The sequence below is a fragment of the Oncorhynchus clarkii genome, chromosome 33 (assembly GCF_045791955.1).
Source record: "Oncorhynchus clarkii lewisi isolate Uvic-CL-2024 chromosome 33, UVic_Ocla_1.0, whole genome shotgun sequence".
NCBI classification, from domain to species: Eukaryota; Metazoa; Chordata; class Actinopteri; order Salmoniformes; family Salmonidae; genus Oncorhynchus; species Oncorhynchus clarkii.
Genome location: NC_092179.1, coordinates 37,020,663 through 37,035,108, shown reverse-complemented (window position 1 = coordinate 37,035,108; position 14,446 = coordinate 37,020,663). Strand labels below are relative to the sequence as shown.

Here is a 14,446-nt window from a genome sequence, read left to right as displayed (position 1 = left end):
CTGCTGCTGACCAGGACCCTGATTAGTAAGCCAGCAGTGGGATGCAGGGTGGTGGTGCTGCTGACCAGGACCCTGATTAGTAAGCCAGCAGTGGGATGCAGGGTGGTGGTGCTGCTGACCAGGACCCTGATTAGTAAGCCAGCAGTGGGATGCAGGGTGGTGGTGCTGCTGACCAGGACCCTGATTAGTAAGCCAGCAGTGGGATGCAGGGTGGTGGTGCTGCTGACCAGGACCCTGATTAGTAAGCCAGCAGTGGGATGCAGGGTGGTGGTGCTGCTGACCAGGACCCTGATTAGTAAGCCAGCAGTGGGATGCAGGGTGGTGGTGCTGCTGACCAGGACCCTGATTAGTAAGCCAGCAGTGGGATGCAGGGTGGTGGTGCTGCTGACCAGGACCCTGATTAGTAAGCCAGCAGTGGGATGCAGGGTGGTGGTGCTGCTGACCAGGACCCTGATTAGTAAGCCAGCAGTGGGATGCAGGGTGGTGCTGCTGCTGACCAGGACCCTGATTAGTAAACCAGCAGTGGGATGCAGGGTGGTGCTGCTGCTGACCAGGACCCTGATTAGTAAGCCAGCAGTGGGATGCAGGGTGGTGGTGCTGCTGACCAGGACCCTGATTAGTAAGCCAGCAGTGGGATGCAGGGTGGTGGTGCTGCTGACCAGGACCCTGATTAGTAAGCCAGCAGTGGGATGCAGGGTGGTGCTGCTGCTGACCAGGACCCTGATTAGTAAGCCAGCAGTGGGATGCAGGGTGGTGGTGCTGCTGACCAGGACCCTGATTAGTAAGCCAGCAGTGGGATGCAGGGTGGTGGTGCTGCTGACCAGGACCCTGCTTAGTAAGCCAGCAGTGGGATGCAGGGTGGTGCTGCTGCTGACCAGGACCCTGATTAGTAAACCAGCAGTGGGATGCAGGGTGGTGCTGCTGACCAGGACCCTGATTAGTAAGCCAGCAGTGGGATGCAGGGTGGTGGTGCTGCTGACCAGGACCCTGCTTAGTAAGCCAGCAGTGGGATGCAGGGTGGTGCTGCTGCTGACCAGGACCCTGATTAGTAAGCCAGCAGTGGGATGCAGGGTGGTGCTGCTGCTGACCAGGACCCTGATTAGTAAACCAGCAGTGGGATGCAGGGTGGTGGTGCTGCTGACCAGGACCCTGATTAGTAAGCCAGCAGTGGGATGCAGGGTGGTGCTGCTGCTGACCAGGACCCTGATTAGTAAGCCAGCAGTGGGATGCAGGGTGGTGGTGCTGCTGACCAGGACCCTGATTAGTAAGCCAGCAGTGGGATGCAGGGTGGTGCTGCTGCTGACCAGGACCCTGATTAGTAAGCCAGCAGTGGGATGCAGGGTGGTGGTGCTGCTGACCAGGACCCTGATTAGTAAGCCAGCAGTGGGATGCAGGGTGGTGCTGCTGCTGACCAGGACCCTGATTAGTAAGCCAGCAGTGGGATGCAGGGTGGTGGTGCTGCTGACCAGGACCCTGATTAGTAAGCCAGCAGTGGGATGCAGGGTGGTGGTGCTGCTGACCAGGACCCTGATTAGTAAGCCAGCAGTGGGATGCAGGGTGGTGGTGCTGCTGACCAGGACCCTGATTAGTAAGCCAGCAGTGGGATGCAGGGTGGTGGTGCTGCTGACCAGGACCCTGATTAGTAAGCCAGCAGTGGGATGCAGGGTGGTGGTGCTGCTGACCAGGATCCTGATTAGTAAGCCAGCAGTGGGATGCAGGGTGGTGGTGCTGCTGACCAGGACCCTGATTAGTAAGCCAGCAGTGGGATGCAGGGTGGTGGTGCTGCTGGAATTAAAAACACAAAACTTGCAACTGCAAAAAGGCTGTAAAAAAAAAGTCCAATTTTAAATCAAATTGTATTGGTCACATGTTTAGCGGATGTTATTGCGAGTGAAATGCTGGTGTTCCTAGATCCAGGGTAACAAGCAAAGATCGGGACAATAGCAGGCAAAGATTGGGACAATAGCAGGCAAAGATCTGGACAATAGCAGGCAAAGATTGGGACAATAGCAGGCAAAGATCTGGACAATAGCAGGCAAAGATCTGGACAATAGCAGGCAAAGATCTGGACAATAGCAGGCAAAGATCTGGACAATAGCAGGCAAAGATCTGGACAATAGCAGGCAAAGATCGGGACTATAGCAGGCAAAGATAGGGACAATAGCAGGCAAAGATCGGGACTATAGCAGGCAAAGATAGGGACAATAGCAGGCAAAGATAGGGACAATAGCATGCAAAGATCGGGACAATAGCAGGCAAAGATCGGGACTATAGCAGGCAAAGATCGGGACTATAGCAGGCAAAGATAGGGACAATAGCAGGCAAAGATGGGAACAATAGATAGGGACAATAGCAGGCAAAGATAGGGACAATAGCATGCAAAGATCGGGACAATAGCAGGCAAAGATCGGGACAATAGCAGGCAAAGATCGGGACAATAGCAGGCAAAGATCTGGACAATAGCAGGCAAAGATCGGGAGATTGTGTTTGATGGTGTTTGATGGTGTTTGATGGTGTTTGATGGTGTTTGATGGTGTTTGATGACCATGGTGTTTGATGGTGTTTGATGGTGTTTGATGACCATGGTGTTTGATGGTGTTTGATGACCATGGTGTTTGATGGTGTTTGATGGTGTTTGATGACCATGGTGTTTGATGACCATGGTGTTTGATGGTGTTTGATGACCATGGTGTTTGATGGTGTTTGATGGTGTTTGATGACCATGGTGTTTGATGGTGTTTGATGGTGTTTGATGGTGTTTGATGACCATGGTGTTTGATGGTGTTTGATGGTGTTTGATGACCATGGTGTTTGATGGTGTTTGATGGTGTTTGATGGTGTTTGATGGTGTTTGATGACCATGGTGTTTGGTCGCCACGGTGATTGATGACCATGGCGTTTGGTCGCCACGGTGATTGATGACCATGGTGATTGATGACCATAGTGATTGATGACCATGATGATTGATGGCCATGGTGTTTGATGGCCATGGTGTTTGATCGCCATGGTGATTTCCTTAAAAATCCTCTGGATAAGAGCATCTGCTAAATAACTCAAAGGTTCAATGTTTCAAGAAGAAGAAGAAGAAGAAGACAACATGTCCCGTTCATTCACAAAACATTTGTTCTCGCATTTCATTTCCTTACAATGGGGCGGCAGGGTAGCCTAGTGGTTAGAGCGTTGGACTAGTAACCGGAAGGTTGCGAGTTCAAACCCCCGAGCTGACAAGGTACAAATCTGTCGTTCTGCCCCTGAACAGGCAGTTAACCCACTGTTCCCAGGCCGTCATTGAAAATAAGAATTTGTTCTTAACTGACTTGCCTGGTTAAATAAAGGTAAAATAAAATAAAAATAAAACAGTGAATGTTCTCGTTTTTTTTTCTCTCTCTGTTTTGCAACACTACAAATGTTGTTCTGGACTTCCGAAGTTTTTTTTTGCTTGATATTAAATGACACGAAAGTAACTCCATATTCTCTCATGTCTGAGGACATATCGGGGGGAATAAAAGAGGAGAGGAGAAATTGATACTGGCTGAAATTAGAGCCTGGTGCGCGAAGCTATATCCCCCGGCTCTCCTCTCAGTATCCAGGATATTGATTGAACGGTATCTGTGTGCTCCAAGGCTAGAGATGCATCACTTGGACCTGACTGCTAATTTGAAACCTCAGCCTCCATTAGGTCTTTTGACATTCAGCCCGATGCTGCTGCTGCTGTGAACGCTTTAACATCTCCTCTTAGTACAGTGATATAAAACATTGCTGATGCTGTGAACACTTTAACATCTCCTCTTAGTACAGTGATATAAAACATCACTGATGCTGTGAACACTTTAACATCTCCTCTTAGTACAGTGATATAAAACATCACTGATGCTGTGAACACTTTAACATCTCCTCTTAGTACAGTGATATAAACATCACTGATGCTGTGAACACTTTAACATCTCCTCTTAGTACAGTGATATAAAACATCACTGATGCTGTGAACACTTTAACATCTCCTCTTAGTACAGTGATATAAAACATCACTGATGCTGTGAACACTTTAACATCTCCTCTTAGTACAGTGATATAAAACATCGCTGATGCTGTGAACACTTTAACATCTCCTCTTAGTACAGTGATATAAAACATCACTGATGCTGTGAACACTTTAACATCTCCTCTTAGTACAGTGATATAAAACATCACTGATGCTGTGAACACTTTAACATCTCCTCTTAGTACAGTGATATAAACATCACTGATGCTGTGAACACTTTAACATCTCCTCTTAGTACAGTGATATAAAACATCACTGATGCTGTGAACACTTTAACATCTCCTCTTAGTACAGTGATATAAAACATCACTGATGCTGTGAACACTTTAACATCTCCTCTTAGTACAGTGATATAAAACATCGCTGATGCTGTGAACACTTTAACATCTCCTCTTAGTACAGTGATATAAAACATCACTGTTGCTGTGAAGACTTTAACATCTCCTCTTAGTACAGTGATATAAAACATCACTGATGCTGTGAACACTTTAACATCTCCTCTTAGTACAGTGATATAAAACATCACTGTTGCTGTGAAGACTTTAACATCTCCTCTTAGTACAGTGATATAAAACATTGCTGATGCTGTGAACACTTTAACATCTCCTCTTAGTACAGTGATATAAAACATCACTGATGCTGTGAACACTTTAACATCTCCTCTTAGTACAGTGATATAAAACATTGCTGATGCTGTGAACACTTTAACATCTCCTCTTAGTACAGTGATATAAAACATCACTGATGCTGTGAACACTTTAACATCTCCTCCTAGTACAGTGATATAAAACATCACTGATGCTGTTGCTGTGAACACTTTAACATCTCCTCTTAGTACAGTGATATAAAACATCACTGATGCTGTTGCTGTGAACACTTTAACATCTCCTCTTAGTACAGTGATATAAAACATCACTGATGCTGGGAACACTTTAACATCTCTTAGTACAGTGATATAAAACATCACTGATGCTGTTGCTGTGAACACTTTAACATCTCCTCTTAGTACAGTGATATAAAACATCACTGATGCTGTGAACACTTTAACATCTCCTCTTAGTACAGTGATATAAAACATCGCTGATGCTGGGAACACTTTAACATCTCCTCTTAGTACAGTGATATAAAACATCACTGATGCTGTGAACACTTTAACATCTCCTCTTAGTACAGTGATATAAAACATCGCTGATGCTGTGAAGACTTTAACATCTCCTCTTAGTACAGTGATATAAAACATCACTGATGCTGTGAACACTTTAACATCTCCTCTTAGTACAGTGATATAAAACATCACTGATGCTGTGAACACTTTAACATCTCCTCTTAGTACAGTGATATAAAACATCACTGATGCTGGGAACACTTTAACATCTCCTCTTAGTACAGTGATATAAAACATCACTGATGCTGTGAACACTTTAACATCTCCTCTTAGTACAGTGATATAAAACATCACTGTTGCTGTGAACACTTTAACATCTCCTCTTAGTACAGTGATATAAAACATCACTGATGCTGTGAACACTTTAACATCTCCTCTTAGTACAGTGATATAAAACATCACTGATGCTGTGAACACTTTAACATCTCCTCTTAGTACAGTGATATAAAACATCACTGATGCTGTGAACACTTTAACATCTCCTCTTAGTACAGTGATATAAAACATCACTGATGCTGTGAAGACTTTAACATCTCCTCTTAGTACAGTGATATAAAACATCACTGATGCTAGGCTGATATATATATATATATATATATATATATATATATATATATATATATATACTAAACACTAATCAGTGACACTACTCCTTGTCTCCGGTGCTTCTTCTGCAGTGGTAGTGCTCTGGTTTCATCTTTCCTCACATCACATCCAGCAATGTCAGTGATTCATATTGATTCACGGAGAGAAGTTGAGGCAAGCCGAGTTAAGAGTTGAGTTAAAGTTGAAATTGAGAACCCTGCTGAGTCTATACCGTGAAGTGACGATATCCTGCTGCGGGGCTTGTACCAATTCTGCCTGAGCTTTAGCCAGCTGAAGATCAGTTGGCTTGAACACATACTTATCTGGGACCAGGCGACTGGCTTATTGCAGTGGTCTTAAACTCGTGGTTTACGATCCGCAACTGGCCAGTGAGCTGATTTAACGTGGCCCTCAGTTGACTTAATGAATGTGGCACTATTGCTTCTGATCAACTTCCTGTTTCTTTGTCTCCTCCCCCTCTACAGTGAAGCCCCTTCCCCTGTCGCCCCTGTTGCCTCAGTTGTCCACGTTGACGGCCAGGGGCGGGGCCTTGGGAGGGGGTGTGTCTAGGGAGGCGTTGGAGCTGAGGGTCCGTGAGGTGGAAGAGGAGAACCAACTTCTCCGCCGTGAACTCAGCCGACCCCCTCGGAGCCCTGCTGGCCCTGCTCCACATCACACCAATCACCGCGGCAACCAGAGCAAGACTCACTCGGAGGAGGGAACAGAGGACAACGAGGCGGGGCTTAAAGCTGGCTCCCCGGGCAACAGGTCAGACTGTGTGCAGCAGCCAGCGGTAGACAAGTGTGAGGTGAGTTACACTAGGAGGAGATAAGATAAGACTGGTAGACTAGTGTCAGGTGAGTTAGACTAGGAGGAGATAAGATAAGACTGGTAGACTAGTGTGAGGTGAGTTACACGAGGAGGAGATAAGATACCACTGGTAGACTAGTGTGAGGTGAGTTACACTAGGAGGAGATAAGACTGGTAGACTAGTGTGAGGTGAGTTACCCTTGGAGGAGATAAGACTGGTAGACTAGTGTCAGGTGAGTTACACTAGGAGGAGATAAGACTGATAGACTAGTGTCAGGTGAGTTACACTAGGAGGAGATAAGACTGATAGACTAGTGTCAGGTGAGTTACACTAGGAGGAGATAAGACTGGTAGACTAGTGTCAGGTGAGTTACACTAGGAGGAGATAAGACTGGTAGACTAGTGTCAGGTGAGTTACACTAGGAGGAGATAAGACTGGTAGACTAGTGTCAGGTGAGTTACACTAGGAGGAGATCAGACTGGTAGACTAGTGTCAGGTGAGTTACACTAGGAGGAGATAAGATAAGATAAGACTGGTAGACTAGTGTCAGGTGAGTTACACTAGGAGGAGATAAGATAAGACTGGTAGACTAGTGTCAGGTGAGTTACACTTGGCGGAGATAAGATAAGACTGGTAGACTAGTGTCAGGTGAGTTACACTAGGAGGAGATAAGACTGGTAGACTAGTGTCAGGTGAGTTACACTAGGAGGAGATAAGATAAGACTGGTAGACTAGTGTCGGGTGAGTTACACTAGGAGGAGATAAGACTGGTAGACTAGTGTCAGGTGAGTTACACTAGTAGGAGATAAGATAAGACTGGTAGACTAGTGTCAGGTGAGTTACACTAGGAGGAGATAAGACTGGTAGACTAGTGTCAGGTGAGTTACACTAGGAGGAGATAAGACTGGTAGACTAGTGTCAGGTGAGTTACACTAGGAGGAGATAAGACTGGTAGACTAGTGTCAGGTGAGTTACACTAGGAGGAGATAAGACTGGTAGACTAGTGTCAGGTGAGTTACACTAGGAGGAGTGTTTGCCCCTTCTACAGTTGATCCTGACAGTACTGTGTACGTGGGTATTGCACCAGTATTAATGTGGTGTTAGCCCCTCCTACAGTTGATCCTGACAGTACTGTGTACGTGGGTATTGCACCAGTAATAATGTGGTGTTAGCTCCTCCTACAGTTGATCCTGACAGTACTGTGTACGTGGGTAATGCACCAGTATTAATGTGGTGTTAGCCCCTCCTACAGTTGATCCTGACAGTACTGTGTACGTGGGTATTGCCCCAGTAATAATGTGGTGTTAGCCCCTCCTACAGTTGATCCTGACAGTACTGTGTACGTGGGTATTGCACCAGTATTAATGTGGTGTTAGCCCCTCCTACAGTTGATCCTGACAGTACTGTGTACGTGGGTATTGCCCCAGTAATAATGTGGTGTTAGCCCCTCCTACAGTTGATCCTGACAGTACTGTGTACGTGGGTAATGCACCAGTAATAATGTGGTGTTAGCTCCTCCTACAGTTGATCCTGACAGTACTGTGTACGTGGGTAATGCACCAGTAATAATGTGGTGTTAGCCCCTCCTACAGTTGATCCTGACAGTACTGTGTACGTGGGTATTGCCCCAGTAATAATGTGGTGTTAGCTCCTCCTACAGTTGATCCTGACAGTACTGTGTACGTGGGTAATGCACCAGTATTAATGTGGTGTTAGCCCCTCCTACAGTTGATCCTGACAGTACTGTGTACGTGGGTAATGCACCAGTAATAATGTGGTGTTAGCTCCTCCTACAGTTGATCCTGACAGTACTGTGTACGTGGGTATTGCCCCAGTATTAATGTGGTGTTAGCTCCTCCTACAGTTGATCCTGACAGTACTGTGTACGTGGGTATTGCCCCAGTAATAATGTGGTGTTAGCTCCTCCTACAGTTGATCCTGACAGTACTGTGTACGTGGGTATTGCCCCAGTAATAATGTGGTGTTAGCTCCTCCTACAGTTGATCCTGACAGTACTGTGTACGTGGGTATTGCCCCAGTAATAATGTGGTGTTAGCTCCTCCTACAGTTGATCCTGACAGTACGTGTACGTGGGTATTGATTCTCTACCAGAGTAATGCACCAGTAATGTGACCTTCAGCACTGCATGTAGTCCCTTCGTGTTATACCTCCACCTAAGGTCTTCCAAACATCTAACACACCTTTCTATTTCATATATTCACTAATCTACTTTTTTACATTTTATTTTGTCAATTACCAGAGTTCATACATTTTCATACTGGTCAGTCTTGGATAAATTGTCAAAGACTTCAAGTCCCCCAGGTTATAGACTGGTTTCTGTGCTACCTCACGGCAAGCGGTACCGGAGAACCAAGTCTAGGACCAAAAGGCTCCTTAAACAGCCTCTACCCCCCCAAGCTATAGCCTGTTCTCTCTGCTACCTCACGGCAAGTGGTACCGGATAACCAAGTCTAGGACCAAGTCGGCTCCTTAAACAGCCTCTACCCCCCCAAGCCATAGCCTGTTCTCTCTGCTACCTCACGGCAAGCGGTACCGGAGAACCAAGTCTAGGACCAAGTCGGCTCCTTAAACAGCCTCTACCCCCCCAAGCCATAGCCTGTTCTCTCTGCTACCTCACGGCAAGCGGTACCGGAGAACCAACTCTAGGACCAAGTCGGCTCCTTAAACAGCCTCTACCCCCCCAAGCCATAGCCTGTTCTCTCTGCTACCTCACGGCAAGCGGTACCGGAGAACCAAGTCTAGGACCAAGTCGGCTCCTTAAACAGCCTCTACCCCCCCAAGCCATAGCCTGTTCTCTCTGCTACCTCACGGCAAGCGGTACCGGAGCGCCAAGTCTAGGACCAAGTCGGCTCCTTAAACAGCCTCTACCCCCCCAAGCCATAGCCTGTTCTCTCTGCTACCTCACGGCAAGCGGTACCGGAGAACCAAGTCTAGGACCAAGTCGGCTCCTTAAACAGCCTCTACCCCCCAAGCCATAACCTGTTCTCTCTGCTACCTCACGGCAAGCGGTACCGGAGAACCAAGTCTAGGACCAAGTCGGCTCCTTAAACAGCCTCTACCCCCCCAAGCCATAAGACTGCTGAACAATTAATCAAATGGCCACCTGGACTATTTATTTATTAAAGCCTGGCCATATTAAATATTGTGATATTATGGCTACTCTCATTAAGTGTCTGTCTGTCAGGTCATTCTAACAGCAGGTTTGTTGGAGGGTCTTTAGTGCTGTGATGTCACAGTAAATCTCTTCAATATGCCCTCTGTTGTGTCTATACATTATACCCATTTCAGACATGTTCATCACTAGCAAGGCTCTGACAAAGGGCATGATGGGTATTACCAGCTGCACTTGGCTTTGAGTAGTCCTTATTGGTCCATCTCTACTGTCCTTATTGGTCCTTCTCTACTGTCCTTATTGGTCCATCTCTACTGTCCTTATTGGTCCTTCTCTACTGTCCTTATTGGTCCATCTCTACTGTCCTTATTGGCCCATCTCTACTGTCCTTATTGGCCCATCTCTACTGTCCTTATTGGTCCATCTCTACTGTCCTTATTGGTCCATCTCTACTGTCCTTATTGGTCCATCTCTACTGTCCTTATTGGTCCATCTCTACTGTCCTTATTGGTCCATCTCTACTGTCCTTATTGGTCCATCTCTACTGTCCTTATTGGCCCATCTCTACTGTCCTTATTGGTCCATCTCTACTGTCCTTATTGGTCAATCTCTACTGTCCTTATTGGTCCATCTCTACTGTTCTTATTGGTCCATCTCTACTGTCCTTATTGGTCCATCTCTACTGTCCTTATTGGTCCATCTCTACTGTCCTTATTGGTCCATCTCTACTGTCCTTATTGGTCCATCTCTACTGTCCTTATTGGTCCATCTCTACTGTCCTTATTGGCCCATCTCTACTGTCCTTATTGGTCCATCTCTACTGTCCTTATTGGTCCATCTCTACTGTCCTTATTGGCCCATCTCTACTGTTCTTATTGGTCCATCTCTACTGTCCTTATTGGTCCATCTCTACTGTCCTTATTGGTCCATCTCTACTGTCCTTATTGGCCCATCTCTACTGTTCTTATTGGTCCATCTCTACTGTCCTTATTGGTCCATCTCTACTGTCCTTATTGGTCCATCTCTACTGTCCTTATTGGCCCATCTCTACTGTCCTGATTGGTCCATCTCTACTGTCCTTATTGGTCCATCTCTACTGTCCTTATTGGCCCATCTCTACTGTCCTGATTGGTCCATCTCTACTGTCCATATTGGTCAATCTCTACTGTCCTTATTGGTCCATCTCTACTGTCCTGATTGGTCCATCTCTACTGTCCTGATTGGCCCATCTCTACTGTCCTGATTGGCCCATCTCTACTGTCCTGATTGGTTCATATCTACTGTCCTCAGCCAGCCTGTCTGTGACCACTGTCTGTGTTTGTAGATAAGACCATAGATAATGAACTAACAGTGTGTGTTTGTAGAGAAGACCGTAGATAATGAACTAACAGGCTAACAGTGTGTGTTTGTAGAGAAGACCATAGATAATGAACTAACAGGCTAACAGTGTGTGTTTGTAGAGAAGACCGTAGATAATGAACTAACAGGCTAACAGTGTGTGTTTGTAGAGAAGACTATAGATAATGAACTAACAGTGTTTGTAGAGAAGGACCAGAGATGTTTTATTTATTTGAGAGATGAAACCAGGAGGACCCTGTCTGACTCACTCCTCCTCCCAGCTTACTACAGGCCTACTACAGGCATTTAGAGAATAAATGATTTGAGAAGAGACGGAAGAAAGGATTTGAGAAGAGAGGAGATGGAAGAAATGATTTAAGAAGAGAGGAGAGATGGAATAAAGGATTTAAGAAGAGAGGAGAGATGGAAGAAATGATTTGAGAAGAGAGGAGAGATGGAAGAAAGGATTTAAGAAGAGAGGAGAGATGGAAGAAATTATTTAAGAAGAGAGGAGAGATGGAAGAAATGATTTAAGAAGAGAGGAGAGATGGAAGAAAGGATTTAAGAAGAGAGGAGAGATGGAAAAAATGATTTGAGAAGAGAGGAGAGACGCTGGAACAGGCTGTAGAAACTCTTCTTTCACATCAGTAGAAATGAGACTGAAATGGACTTAAGTTGGATTCATTTAGGAGTCAGATAAGAGTAATTTAGGAGTCAGATAAGAGTAATTTAAGAGTCATTTAGGAGTCAGATAAGAGTCATTTAGGAGTCAGATAAGAGTCATTTATGAGTCAGATAAGAGTCAGATAAGAGTCATATAAGAGTCATTTAGGAGTCAGATAAGAGTCAGATAAGAGTAATTTAGGAGTCAAATAAGAGTAATTTAGGAGTCATATAAGGTTGCCAAATATATGAATCTTTCAACTCAACAGGGCAACAGGAGCAGTGCTGTGCATTTAGACTCTCTGTTGATGTGTGTGTTGCTCCTCAGTCTCTCGGTCGCGTCGCTACCATTGTTTTTACCGTTCTACGGACTCCGCAGCAGATTGATGCCCAACAGTAGACTGAGGCCCAACGGTAGACTGAGGCCCAACGGTAGACTGAGGCCCAACGGTAGACTGTGGCCCAACGGTAGACTGTGGCCCAACGGTAGACGTGAGGCCCAACGGTAGACGTGAGGCCCAACGGTAGACGTGAGGCCCAACGGTAGACGTGAGGCCCAACGGTAGACGTGAGGCCCAACGGTAGACGCGAGGCCCAGCGGTAGACGCGAGGGCCAACGGTAGACGCGAGGGCCAACGGTAGACGCGAGGGCCAACGGTAGACGCGAGGCCCAGCGGTGAACGCGAGGCACAGCGGTAGACGCGAGGCCCAGCGGTAGACGCGAGGCCCAGCGGTAGACGCGAGGCCCAACGGTAGACGCGAGGGCCAACGGTAGACGCGAGGGCCAACGGTAGACGCGAGGGCCAACGGTAGACGCGAGGCCCAGCGGTAGACGCGAGGCCCAACGGTAGACGCGAGGCCCAACGGTAGACGCGAGGCCCAGCGGTAGACGCGAGGCCCAGCGGTAGACGCGAGGGCCAACGGTAGACGCGAGGCCCAGCGGTAGACGCGAGGCCCAACAGTAGACGTAAGGCCCAGCGGTAGACGCGAGGCCCAACAGTAGACGCGAGGCCCAACAGTAGACGTAAGGCCCAACAGTCATTATGAACAGGGATGATGACTGTTTGATATAAATGACACTATAGCGGCCTGGAAATACGTTGACATTTGCTAAAGGAGGCAAATAATTAGTTGGAAACAACTTTGCCGTCATTGTGATTCTTTCATGTGTACTTTAGAGAGACGGCAACGTTGCTGTTAGCTAGCAAAGAGTGTTAAAAAATGGCTAACGATGCTAATGTCAGCTAGCTAAGTTACTGTTATACCCCTCGATCTCAGTTAGCTGGCTAACATTATACTGCGTCTAAAGTCAATCTGGCGTCATCACAACGACGACAAAATGTTTTTCCTACCAATGATTTGACTCATTTTTTAGAAATATCATTGTATTTCCCAAGCAGCCCTGTAATGCAGTGTTGTTTAACCTTTCTGATCTCCCCATCCCGGATCCGGGTTCGTGAATACAGACTCAAGCTCATTACCATAACGCAACGTTAACTATTCATGAAAATCGCAAATGAAATGAAATAAATATGCTAGCTCTCAAGCTTAGCCTTTTGTTAACAACACTGTCATCTCAGATTTTCAAAATATGCTTCTCAACCATAGGAAAACAATAATTTGTGTAAAAGTAGCTAGCTAGAGTTAGCATTTCGCGTTAGCATTTAGCGTTAGCATTAGCGTTAGCATCCAGCACGCAACATTAACAAAAACATAAAAGCCTTCAAATAAAATAATTTACCTTTGAAGAACTTCTGATGTTTTCAATGAGGATACTCTCAGTTAGATAGCAGATGCTCAGTTTTTCCAAAAAGATTCCTTGTGTATTAGAAATAGCTCCGTTTTATACATCACATTTGGCTACCAAAAAAAATCCATAAATTCAGTCCTCAAAACGCAAACTTTTTTCCAAATTAACTCCATAATATCGACTGAAAACATGGCAAACGTTGTTTAGAATCAACCATCAAGGTGTTTTTCACCTATCTCTTCATTGATACATCGTTCTTGGACACATGCTTTCTCCCCTGAATCAAATGGTAAAGTAGAAGCAGCTGGCAATTGCGCACCGAATTCGACGCAGGACACCAGGCGGACACTTGGAAAATGTAGTCTCTTATGGTCAATCTTCCAATGATATGCCTACAAATACGTCACAATGCTGCTAAGACCTTGGGCGAACGACAGAAAGTGTAGGCTCATTCGTTGCGCAATCACAGCCATATAAGGAGAGAATGGAAAACAGAGCTTCAGAAATTCTGCTAATTCCTGGGTGATGCATCATCTTGGTTTCGCCTGTAGAATGAGTTCTGGGGCACTTACAGACAAAATCTTTGCAGATTCTGAAACTTCAGAGTGTTTTCTTTCCAAAACTGTCAAGAATATGCATAGTCGAGCATCTTTTCGTGACAAAATATCGCGCTTAAAACGGGAACGTTTTTTATCCAAAAATGAAATAGCGCCCCTAGAGCTCTAACAGCTTCATCCGCGTCAAGACAATAGCATTGAGGACAACACTCAGTCCTGAAACCGATGTTCAATACAATACTGTGACCAAATGTACAACCCCCCATGTATAAAGGGCTTTAGCCTCGTGCTAACTGATTGGTTCCTAGAGGGCAGTAGATGAATAACCCTGGGCTTGATCTAGTCCACACACTGTATTCTTCCCCTGGTGCTACTATATAGTGGGTTCTAATGTGGGATTTA

The 14,446-nt window shown here is 45.9% G+C and overlaps 1 protein-coding gene across 1 annotated transcript in view; it reads left to right on the top strand.

Annotated features, from left to right (window-relative positions):
• LOC139393214 (xylosyl- and glucuronyltransferase LARGE1-like) overlaps positions 1-14,446 on the top strand; it is a 163,295-nt gene that overhangs the window by 80,127 nt on the left and 68,722 nt on the right. The window contains exon 3 of the mRNA XM_071141656.1: positions 6,278-6,600. Within this exon, the coding sequence (XP_070997757.1) occupies positions 6,278-6,600 (323 nt within the window). The remainder of the gene's footprint in view (positions 1-6,277; positions 6,601-14,446) is intronic.